Source organism: Sinocyclocheilus grahami, unplaced genomic scaffold, assembly GCF_001515645.1.
Source record: "Sinocyclocheilus grahami isolate Dianchi unplaced genomic scaffold, SAMN03320097.WGS_v1.1 scaffold103.1, whole genome shotgun sequence".
Classification (NCBI taxonomy): Eukaryota; Metazoa; Chordata; class Actinopteri; order Cypriniformes; family Cyprinidae; genus Sinocyclocheilus; species Sinocyclocheilus grahami.
The window spans coordinates 1,237,797-1,250,903 of NW_015505282.1; the positions used below are offsets into that span (position 1 = coordinate 1,237,797).

General features: G+C 37.9%; 1 protein-coding gene across 1 annotated transcript in view; it reads right to left on the minus strand.

Moving 5' to 3' along the window:
- The window catches only part of LOC107588446 (inactive tyrosine-protein kinase 7-like), a 49,926-nt gene extending 37,188 nt beyond the window's left edge, over positions 1–12,738 (minus strand). The window contains exon 1 of the mRNA XM_016276537.1: positions 12,645–12,738. Coding sequence (XP_016132023.1) covers positions 12,645–12,726 — 82 coding nt within the window. The 5' untranslated portion in view covers positions 12,727–12,738. The remainder of the gene's footprint in view (positions 1–12,644) is intronic.
- Positions 12,739–13,107: the final 369 nt, after the last annotated feature.

Genomic DNA, 13,107 nt, shown 5'->3' on the forward strand with positions numbered 1-13,107 from the left:
AAGTGCTTATTTCTCAAACCCCCCCCCCCCCAAAAAAAAACCATGGTTATCATAGTTAAACCACAAATTAACCATGGTTTTGCTTCACTAACCATAGTTTAACCATGGTATTTGCAGTAAAACTGTAGTTAAATGGTAAGCAATCCAATAAAAAAACATTACTACACATTTACTTTATTAAAACCACGGTTCATTTTTGTGAGGGCAAAGCTCACCACCTTCACAATGGGCCTTTGATGGCAGGCGATCGTCTCTGAGCAGAACTTTATAAGTCTGCGGTCGAACTCATCCGCCGCTGGAAAATCTGGGAACCACTAATCAGCCTGTATCAGAGTCATGATGGCTTTTCCATTAAACAAGGGAGGGATAATGTACAGTCAGCCAGTCATTAACACAAAATAAACCTGTCGATTGCACCGTTTAGCAGAATGCCAACATTCACCATTACAATCAAGTATTCAAGTATGAGTTGCATGTCCATTTTAGACACCAAGGGCCAGATGTATTAAACAGGGCAAATTATGGCGCTTTTCCACTGCGTGGCACGGCTCGGCTCGGCACGGTTTGCGTTTCCACTGCAGTTTAGAATCGCTTTAGAGTGGGCGGGATTATTCACATGTGGTTATAGTTGCGCCGCCTCTACTGCCGCGACTCCTGAAAAACGTTTTCATTCCGCGTCGCCCCATCAAGCTCTCGCTGGATCCGCTCCTCTGCTATCAACGAGAGGAACGTCTGTACTTTCTCAACAGACAACAAAATAGCCACTTTTTGGTTGTTAAAAAAGGTGCGCTTGTTCAAAACAGTTACGTTCGATCCTTCGCTAGCTGTGCGGATTTAAATCTAGCGGTTCTGTTGTGTCGCAAGTTCAGTGACGCAGGTAGGGATGATTCTCTCCGGCCAATCCGTGATCAGCAGAGTTTACACGTCACGTATTGGTAACGGTACGGTTCACTTGGAACCCCAACCGAGGTGGTACTAAAAAAAGTACCAGGTACTGTACCCAGTGGAAAACCCCCCAAAAGTGAACCGTACCGTGCCGTACCATGCAGTGGAAAAGCACCATTAGTGTCCATAAAAGCGCAGATGGGAGGGAAAATTCTGTGTGTGATTTACTAACAATGCGCACATTAAAGAACACATTTCCATAATGACCAGTGCAATCTACCAAGCACAGAGCAAATCACTACCTGCTTTAAGATATGCTTTTTTGGGGGGGTTAAATAATGCTGCAAATACCAGTAATTTGACGAGCGCAAACGTTAGTAAAACACATTGCGTGATTAATTTGAATACTCTCCTCCCATCAATTTTGCATCTGAAAGGGAAACTCCTACAAATGCAAATTCAATAAGGTCAGGCGCAAAAATAACGGTCCATGCCTTTTCAGCGCTAATTTGTCACTGTGTGTCTTTAGTAAAACCTGACAGTACAATTTTAACGCCAAAAGACGTTTGCGCTGGCGCAAGCTGTTAGTAAATCTGGCCCCAATTCTGTGTTTAAACACTGGGTAGATTACTTACAAATTGTAGTCCATTACTGATTACATGATGGAAACTGTATTTAGTAACACAATCTAAATGAATCAATTTAGGTAATGTATTCTGACTACTTTTATCAAACTTGTGATGACTTTTTATCAAACTTGTTTTAAACTAACCATTAAACGTACCATACTGATATAAAAAAAGCAAAGAGAAAAAATGTATTCCAAATCAAAATTGCATTAATCATTACATTACACCATGGTTTCCCAAACTGGGCTTAACGTAAGAACTGCAGTGGGTTTGAGAGTTGATAAAATGATAATAATTAATTAAATAAATAAAAAAAGTCAAATAAATCATTTAAACACATGAACACTAAAAATAGAAATATTTATTTTGTTTACCTGCATGTCAGTGTGACCATTAACCAACATCAGAGAACTGTTAAACATGCAAATGTGTTGTTAAAGTATTGAAATATTAACTTACATGAACAAACATTAATAAACATGCAAACAGAAGGTCACTGGATATGACGACGCCATAGTGTTTCATAACTATACATCACCAGTGTTTAGTAACTTGCATAAATGGTCTAATTTGCTTGAGAGGTGCTTCTTCAGAAGGATGGTTTCTAAATGTATTTACATGACCATTCTGTATTGTGAATATAGTCAAAGCTAAATGGTATGATAAACAATAGGATTTTTAGAGAGGAAAATTTAAAAGAGAGAAAAAAAATCATTAATGATTTACTGCCACTGTGTGAGTAATATGTAATCATATAATCCATAAAAAGTAACTGTAATCTGATTATGAGCATTATAAAATGTAACATACACTAATTACGTGTACTTGATTTTTGTAATCTGACTACGTAATCCAGATTACTACCCAGCTCTGCGTACTTGTGTTAAAAGGTGTAACAGCCGGTATGCTAGGGAGGATGAGTTTGAACGAGCTGTTGATTCATTAGTTCTACATATGAAACACAGCCCACTGGGGTGGCGGACTCAGACCGTACTGTAATTTTAGACATGCCACCCACAGATGTTGAGACAGTAAAGCAGAGGAGTGATGGCGAGACATACCCTCATCAACTGCTGCTGATGAGCTCCACCTGTCCTCTTAAAACACAAGCCGTTTAATTGGGTTGTTAATCTGATCTGAAACCATGAGAACGGCCCACGTGGAAACGTGAGCGCTGAGGATCGACCCACGGAAAATAACAGGTGCAGGAAATGGATACTCAAACTTTATGAGATAAAGTTTTAGAGTTCTCAATGACTTTTTTTGCTGACACTAAAGCAAAAATATTATGAGACGCAATACAGTGAATTAAAGCATATTTTAAATCTTATACAGTTATTTTGGACCAACGAGTTTTCATTGTAGCCACAACTATAGAAAACTATGCCGAGCATTTGCATGACCAAGTTGCAAAATTACTGATTGAAATTACTTCTGTGAAATTAGTTTGGTGAAAATTTGATCAAATGTCACTGCACCTTTAGATGTAAAATAAAATTAAATGCAGTTGAGCAATAAGTTTGTCACGGTGGCCATTGGCCATAATACAAACATCTAACAAAGATCTAGCTTTAGACATAACTGGCATTTGGCGTTTAGTGGTTTCTCTCCCAGAGGGAAACTAGATATCGATGCCGGTTAGCCCCAAAACATCCCGTCTGCCCCCTCCAGGCCTTTGACCCCAAAACACAGAGATTTGCAAGGTGCTCCATCATCTATTGAATAGGTGGGAGCCTCATTTCACGCAGGAAGGAAGCCGTTTTTGCAGCTGTTCGCGGCATCACAGTCGTCATATTGTGCTCGGACACGGCTGAACAGGTGCCACTGCAGGATTGTAACGTGTAGCACGATAGAGCCGGCTGGCTGAAGGATTGGGTGGGGTTAATGAATCAGCCAGAAGAGACCACTGAAAGTCCCATCTGATCAGGGCCCGGCGGCTGGTGGAGCTGCTAGACGCCAGACAGGAATTATATTACAGAGCATTAGCGCCCATCGTGCCAATTTGGTATTGAGGGAGTGTCTCGACAGGAATTTGTTTATGTGCTATTATTTACAGTAATTGCTGGACAAACTATATTAAGAGACGATTTCAAGTCAAACAAACACGTTTAGAGTGAGGCTACTTTTCTCATAACAGGGCTGCGTTTCCCAAAAGCATCGTAAGACTAAGTTGATCGTAGCTCCGTTGGTTTCAATGGGTCTTCGATGTACTTAAGCTTACAACGCTTTCGGGAAACGCAGCCCAGGTCAATGACCATAAACTTTACTTACATCTGTGAATTTTCATATCTTTCGAATTTAAATCTTAATTAAAAAAAAGAATCTTTTGGTGGACAATTTCTTTCAAATATTAATAGGAGTTGTTACAGTACTTATTAAAAGAGTGTGCCAAGCTATCTACTAAGGTGCAGAACTGTCCAGAATGAGTTTTAATGAGGCTTTCTTCATTAAGATGTCAGTGACAGCGTCTGGAGGGTGAAACCCGTGACACAGTTTGTATTGTGCTCCATTCAGTGTTCACTGCTATTCACAGGGAGGTCTGAAAGGTCAAACTGAGCCTCCACACTTGTGGAAACCCAACACCTTACATCATTAGCAGGGCCAATGGCTTCGCATGCAGAAGAAAAGCACAGCTTCTCTGTGTTTATATGAGCAATGATGGGTGGTGGGGCCTGAAAATAAACGCCAAATCAAATCTAGTTTAAAGTAAATCACACAAGTTCATAGAAATGTACTCTTTGTACATTTATCATGGTTTCATATTATTTTCTTGGGGGGGAAACGACCATTTTCAAGAAAGTTTTACATGTAATGAGTCTAAAAATGTGTGATGTAACCAATAAAAAAGCAATAACATTTTCTTTATATCCTAAATGTGTACAGATCATAATTATTTGCCTTTAAAATATATTTTAAATATTTAGTTAGTTTTACAAATGTCATTAATTATTTATCATAGATAACATTGTTTTTGGGGAGTCACAAAGCATGACATTTTACAACTTAAACTAACCTTGCCTTGTCACAAAAATGTCAAATTAGCTTCATTATATTTATATTTTAAGAGACTTATTGACCTTGACACATAGTCATAAAGATCTGCAGGATATAATATTTCATGTTTTGTTTTTTCTCACTGTATGTTTCTACATGTTAGGTTCATTTAGCAGATGAACATTTTTCTTTTTTACTTTCAAATATTATGTAATATTGTAATGTAATGTAATAAACAAAAAAACAGTTATTTTAATTTTTTACTCTAATACTAATACAGGTTTAATTTTATGCCAAACTACTGAAAGTTTTCTTTCAGGAATTTCATTAAAGCAATAAGCCCCGTGAAGCCGTGGTTTACAGTGAATTTATAACAGCTAAGGAGCGTTGTTACACCCTTAGCGGTTATAAATTCACTGTAAACCACGGCTTCACGGGGATTATTGCTTTTATAAAACGGTTATTCCATATATGTAGTAAGGTTTCACAGAATAAAACAGAGCAAATAAAGTGTAACGATATTAATAAAAACAGTATTCTTCCACCAAACAATGTAGTTCCTCAGAATGAGTTGTGGCTCCAGAGCAAATTAGAGTAAATTTGTGGAGTAATTTACAACAGCTTCGAGCGCGGCTCAACCAATCAGAATCAAGGACCAGAACTATCCGTTTTATAATAATAGTTATATCGCACTCTACATTTTTGACTTTACTCCCCTCAATTTAGAAATAAAAACAGCCATCACAGAAGAGGAGAATTAAAGTCATTGTGCATATGAACTGCATTTGTAATGTATCCCTGCATACATCTATAGATATTGATAAAACGATGAGGCAGTGTCATTTAGGCCTTACAAAAAGCATGCATATAGTCTGTTAAGAGGTTAGCCAATCATAATGTAGGCCATTTACATGTAGAAGTCCTAAATGTGCAGATGCAAAAAACAGCCTTTTACATTTTTAGTGTCAGAAAGGCTAAAAATATTTTATGAAAAACGAAATCCCTGACTAGCATTATAAACTTGTCTTCATCAATAAATCAAATGCACACAGATGAGAAGGAAGAGCATGTGTGTTTAATTTGAATCCAAGTTCATGACTAAGCACTCGTTCAGGGAATGCGGTCCCGTCCTGGGGGTCACAGCACAATGCAGTCTCTACAGGACGTCCCATAGCCTCCGGTGACCCTCCACGGGTTTACAGTAAGAGACGGAGAACGTGACGCAATTAGCCATTCTCTGACATTACAGGAACATGAGGAGAGCTTCACACACTTACAGCGTTGCCCTCAAACTCTAAACAACAGGAGTGTCTGACGAGTGTTTCAGGAGACGCCATGGAGCCCTAATACAAACACATCTAGTTTAACACACGAGACACAATACAGCAAACAGCGAAATAAACCAAAAATCCAGAGCTAATGTTTGGATGAGACCAAACCTTTTCCCTTCGGAATGTCAAACTAAACACGAACTTCTGGATTGAACATGAACTCAATGAGGCCAAAGTCCCGTTTATTAATGATTCGAAGATTTGCTCTTGTGCATCAGAGGGGAGAAAGCAGCACACGGTACCATCGCAGGAATACGCACACATTTTTCTCATTAAATATCATCTGGGCGCCATTGTGGTGAAGGAGGGGAATGCTAAATACAGAATGGGGGGAAGGGGCCAGCCAATGTAACGTAAAGCACATGCACTTCTTGTAATCACTCTCATTCTCCTATCACAACTAACAAGAACCACTCGCTCTCCCAAGAGCTCGCCAGAATTTCTTCACACAGATTGAAACCCCTCAGTTTATCTTCTGGCCTAAAAACCTGACGTAAGCATTTAAAAAAAAACATTTTGTGTGTATTATATATAAAAGTACAAAAGGAATGTAATGCATTACTTTCCATAAAAAGTAACAAAGTAATGCATTACGTTACTTTTGCGTTACGTTTTTGTCACAAGGGCTGGGCTTACTTATTTGTTTTTTAATAACAAAAACTGTAAAGCCTCTAACACCAAAAGTGAAATTAATAAGCCACCGGCTGAAGGAAGTGCCTCTGCATTTACTCCCGATTTATCTCAACATGGGACAGGAAAGGTGTCAGAGAATAAATGGGAAAACAGTGTTACTTATTTGAAAAAGTAACTCAGTTACTTGAAAAGTAACCTGATTATGTAACTCGTGTTACTTGTAATGCGTTACATAATGCATGCAATCAGATTACTTTTATTAATCTTAGTTCACTTTAATTTCAAGATTTACTAATACATTATTCAAATCAAAAGTTGTGTCTGTTGACATTATTTAATGGAGCTGAACTGACTTGAACTATTAATGAGCAGTTGTGTTTTTATCAACTAATGTTAACAAAAATTAATAAATACTGTAACAAATGTATTTTTCATTGTTAGTTAATGTTGGATAACACATTAATGTTAACTAATATAGGATTTTAATGTTAAGTGTTACCATGTTTTTGCATTACCGCATGAAAACTTGTAATTGCATTACCGTCCTGAAATCAATTGTCATTAAATTGTCATGATGTAAAAAAAAAAAAGTGTGAAATTGTATTAATTGTCATGAAATTGTAATAATGCAAAAAAAACGTAATGGGTGCTAACATAGGCAGGAATTGCTTTTCTTTGTGTATTTTTTTTTTCTTGCCATGATATAATATCTCCCAAAAACTAACCCAAACTCACAGAACACTAGCAATGAATATGTTGCGGATCAGGAAAAGCTGTTTTATTTTTATAACTCAGAGGGATTACGTATATAGTTTATGGAAACTTTCACATATGCCGTATGCATCACGAGCAGATAATTGCATTTGGTCAAACAAATCTCCCTGATGATGGAATTACGGTTTTGAAGAGCAGCTTGTGAAAACCTTTAGAGGAGCATTGGAGAATCCTGGCTAAGCCTTGGCAAAACCTGCGACTCGAATGGTTTACAGTAGAGGAGACAGCTGCTTCTGCTGCGTGATTGGGTTTCACGTGGATGGATGGACAAAATTGTCATTTTTAGTTGAACTATGCAACTATTTTGGGTTCAACCCACTTACAATGGGTGTTTAATGACCTTGAAAAGTTATTTTTATTTATTTATCTTTCATTTGTTTTTCCAATTTTTCAACTCTTGCAACCCCACAATAAATGGACATTTGCATTGAGAAAAATCCAAACATGGCAATTATAAGCCTATTTGGCTCAAATAAATTAGCTCAAATATGATTAACACTTAAAACTTCACAGCTCAAACAAAACACAAGCTCCAGATTTGCTATTTTAAACCCTCAAAAATGTCTTGAGGAAACTATTTTCAATAATAAATTGGTAGCAAATTTCACAATTACAAAGAAACGGCAAGTAACACATTGAATTAAACATGACATTTTTAAAGTAGAAAGACTGGTATTTTCTAGTAAAACATACTCCAATACTTTATTTAATTGACAACTTATGTATTTTACAGTGTTAGTGCTCTCACTATATACTCCTTATTTCATTTGTTTTTACAAACTGAAACTCCTTTAAGTCTAAAATGGTTCAGCTTCACGTTTTCGCTTGGCCAAATGGCGGAGTACATGGTACTGTTGTTGCTGCTCAAGAGTTTGCTAACGCTTCTTCAGCAAAGTGTGGATTTACTTCACCAATATTACAACCAACAGCGGAGACGCGTCATATACAACATATAATCGTCACTTCCCTACAGGTACCGTTTACTAACAAGGTAACTACTTGTAAGCGCCAACTACTGGCCTGGCATACGTAATACAGCGTTTTTTGGCCAGATGTGTGTAAACACGAATCGTTTTGAAAACATTGTCGTGCATATGTGAAACTTTTTTAAAAAGCAAGGGAAAAACTTTTCAGTTTTTGACTACACCGTTGTCGTGTAAACGTAGCCTCAGAGTGGCAGCAGGCAGCGACTTTAAGACATCTCAGAGGCTGTCGTTACAGAAGTTAATTAAGAAAGAGATCAAACAGGCACGCTGTCAGCTGCCCCCCTCGTTGTCGTGCATATGTGAAACTTTTTTAAAAAGCAAGGGAAACCTTTTCAGTTTTTGACTACACCGTTGTCGTGTAAACGTAGCCTCAGAGTGGCAGCAGGCAGCGACTTTAAGACATCTCAGAGGCTGTCGTTACAGAAGTTAATTAAGAAAGAGATCAAACAGGCACGCTGTCAGCTGCCCCCCTCTGATTCAATGTGGCCGGGCGCCAAACACCGGGAATATGGAGAAGTTTAATCAGACTCAAACCAGTCGAGACATGCTTGACATGGCCTCCACTGAGTTTATTCAAGGTGATGCAGGGAGCACTTCTGTCCAGAAATGGAGATATTTCATAGTGTTGATGGTTTTACTATTATTCCATAAATGTGGAAATAAGTGCACATACTTAAATATAACACCTTGTGTTTTTTTCACCCCCTCACAGTAACTTGCAAACAAAGGACAATGAGCAGCATCACAAAAGGCTTCACCTCTTAAACGAGTGTGAACTTCCTGAAGACCGTGTGATCTCAACAATAGTGGCATTTTGCATTCAAAGCATGCCTTGAGATGCTATACTGTGATGGTCTCAAGAGTGTCAGCGGCCAAAAAGCAGCTGTTGTGTCCATCAACGCGTCTCCTGTGGAGCTCAGCTCTTCTCTTTTACTTGATCAAACAAAATAGCTCTCCAAAAACAAAAAACTAATTTGATAAGTGACAACAGGTGGCTATGCCACAACTAAGAAAGGAGATTAATCTTGGCCTAATGTGGACTTGAAGTATGCAAAGAAGATAACAATCATTCATTAAAGCAACAACAACAACAACATGGTTGGGTCCCATGAAAACAATGTCCACCTCCATGTAAAAAAAAGGAAATATTTGGCAGAAAGAAAATACATTTTAAATACAGTTTAATTCTTATGCATTGCGTATCACGACAATTAATTTTTATTCACTAATTCTCATTAATGCAGAAAAATATTATTCTCATTACTGTACTGTGTTTAAAAAACTGTATACATAATGGTAGAATTTTAATATTATGTTTAATACTATTAATACTGTATTTAGGCTAATTTAGGCTGATTTTAATAAATATTGTGGCCAAACAAAAATGTAAGCTAAAGGTCATTGCACACCAAGTTCGAAATTTTCGTCCGAAATTTTTGCAAGTAAAAAATAAATACGGCCTCACGTTGTGTCAATCACATTCACACACTGCCTCCAAAACTTTCGTCCGTCATGAAAAAATTCGGATCGAGTTCGATTTCCGCGTTTTCGCATCCGTAGCATCCATTTGCCATTTTGATAGGAAAGGATGACGAATACGAACTGAAAAAAAAACAGCTGAAAAACGCATGTGAACATTTCATACTCAGTGTGCAAGGATGGTCCTCAAAATAAATACATATTTCTTTTTTCTTTTGATTTTGGGTTGAAATATGGCTAGGACTGATCATTTTAGTAGTTTACTCTTTAAAATACTAAATTTATAGCAAATGGAAAAAGTACAAACAAACAACATTATAAGCGACTATGAAATGCCTTAAATATTAATGTAAGTATTGGTAAAAGTCTACCAGACGGAGCCAAATTACTGTAAACTACAGAACAACTAGAATCTTCTGAATATTTTCAAATAAAGATCATTTTGCACAGAACTTTCAAATAAAGTTCTGTGTTTGATTCTGACAAAAACATACATACATAAAAACTTCTGGACTAGTCAGACAAAATTACAATAGTAGGTTTCAAGTCTTCTCATTCATAATTTATGAGACATTGTTTTCCCTTTTCTCTTGTTGGAGTGACGTTTAAAAAGACCATGAAGTAAATGATTATGATAATATGATCACAATTACAAAACAAATGAAAATGTCAAATATGTTATGGGAAGCATATTCAATCAAATAGATTTCAGTACAACACAGCAACTGAGATATAGCTAAAACATAACTGAATAAACAAACAGCCCTGATGGTCGCAGAGTCACACCTTTACATTGCATAGTGGGGGATATTTCTTCCCAGACTGTCTACGATTAGCATATGAAAGACAGGAGATGGATCCCCTTCGTCCCCGTGATCAAGCAGTGCCCTCAAGTACCTGTGAAATGTCTCTACCCTCCACCCTTTTATCTTAAAAGTCTTCACGCAAATCTTCATTGGGCCCCGAGGCCCATCCCTCCCGCCAACAATGACCAAAGCTATCTCTATCAGTCAAAAACTGCTAAAGTTTCCTATCGGAATTTCTGTAGGTTCTTTATTGGAATCTATTGTTCCATGAAGAACCTTTAACAACCATGGAAAAGATTCGTAAGATTATTAAAATATTCCTCACACGAAGAACAAAAAAGGGTTCTTTCAAGAACAGATCACTGAAAGGTTCTTTGAGGAACCGAAAATGGTTCTTCTATTGCATCATTATGAAACCCCTATTTGAAACTTTTAGTTTTAAGAGAGTTTAATCGAAGAATCCTAATGGGACTTTTGACTGAATTCCAAAATAACGCAAAAATAAACAGTAGACCTTTTAGAAAGCATAGTTCCAGCTGAACTAATAAAGTTCCCAATAACATAAATGTCCCTGTAGGACATCAAAAAGGCTTAAGAAATCCTTCAGGCTTTTAAAACTGTAGTTCTGACCAAGTAGCAAGACTTCCATGTGATTTTTTGAAAGACGAACACTCCTGTGGCCACATCTCATGGGTTCAATTAATCGGGAGATTACAAACATTAAACTCTTTCAGCTTATGGGTCACTCCACAGAACAGCATGTACCACTTTTTATGGTCCTCAAAAGAGAAGCTTCATGTCTGACATCTCACACCTCCCCAAAACTCCAGCTCAGGCCATGCATATCTCATTAAAGGCCACACAGATGTGATTGTTCACTCCTGGAGGAGGTTGCAGTTGAACCTATGCTAAGTCAAATAAAACTCAACATTTCAGATGTTCAGATGAGGATATCACACATTATACAAATATATATACACACACACACATATATATATATACATACATATACATACACACACACAGTGTTGGGGAAAGGTACTTTTAAAAGTAATGCATTACAATATTGCGTTACTCCCTAAAAAAGTAACTAATTACGTTACTTAGTTACTTTTTATGGAAAGTAATGCGTTATATTACTTTTGCATTACTTTCGCGTTACTTTTTAAATATGAGCAGGGCTTGATTGTTTCTATTTATAGCAAATATAAAAGCCCTTTCACACCAAAAAGTGTAATGAATAAACCTGAGGCTGAAGCAAAAGTAAATTCATGTCTGTACAATAGAACGCAGGAGAAGAAACACTCTTCGGCAATAAAAAAAACAAAGCACAATTGTTAGTTTCTCTAAAGTCATTTTTGCTTATTAGTACGGTTGAACTGGATCATCAAAGGTCAGCAGCAAAGACATAGGTTATAAAATGGGATTAGATACATTTGAGTTAACATATTTAATTATTGCAGGTTTGCGTCATATTATATATACACACACACACACACACACATACATACATACATACACGTCTACATGCTGCATTGCTGTGTATGTTTGAATAAACTTGTACTTGACCGAAGCAAAGTCTAATTAATATTCAAGGAGTCTAAGTTAATGCAATTGATATTCAGCTCGTGTTTTGCCTAAATGATAGACGTGCCTCATGAAGTTCACTTAGCCGCCTACAAATATGCACTGCAATCTAGTACAGATAAAAAGACAGACCCGTTTCTCCTTTCACAGACCATTATGCCAGAGTTATTTTACAGGCCTCCTCAGCCCTTACTGTACTTGGGTTTCTGGGAAAAGGAGGGTGGATTGATTCATTCATATAAAAACACGAGTATTCTTTAGTTCAGTGGTAACACACTGGAACATTTTTTCTTCTTCTAAGCTTTGCATTTGCTAACACAAGGACAGGGGAGTCTGTGTAAACTCGCATCAAATCCAGATTCAATCCAGATTCGAGTCACAGCGCAAGTACACTTCGCCTTGGCTGATAGCTGCATGCGCATCTACGTCTAAACTATTTATGCATTCGGAAAAGAAGTGAATGTGAAGTTTCCCGAGCCATGCAAAAACTACAAACATGTACTGTGTAACAAATACGCACGCTCGCGGACGCGTTCTTACCTTCGGCGATCAGTGTGAACGCTAGGAAAACACGCTCGGCGTTTGTGAGCTTGCGCTCGTGCCTTCTCGTCCATAAACCCATGGTTGAAGTCGAGAAAAGCGACGGGTATAAATTAAAGACTCAAAAGTTCGTGTATGTACAGATACTGCAATTGTGGGTTGTCGTATAAACGCTAAAATCCAGTTTGCGCACAGCGAGTCTTCCAGGAGTGCATGCTCGTTAATGTGGAGCTGTGGGTTTGGTTGGACGTGTCAGGCGCTCCATGCTGAATCCACCCGGAACCTCCTCGAACTGCAGACAAAGAGCCCCTCTGAGCGTGAGTTTGAGGCAGTGCTGGGGGTTTGTGTGAGCGCAGGAGTCGTGTTTCTCTCTGCAGTGGGAGTGGATGGGTGGGTAGGTGGGTGGACTCTACCGGGCTGCAGGAAGGTAAGTGGAGACCAGTCACTTACAACTTACTTTCAC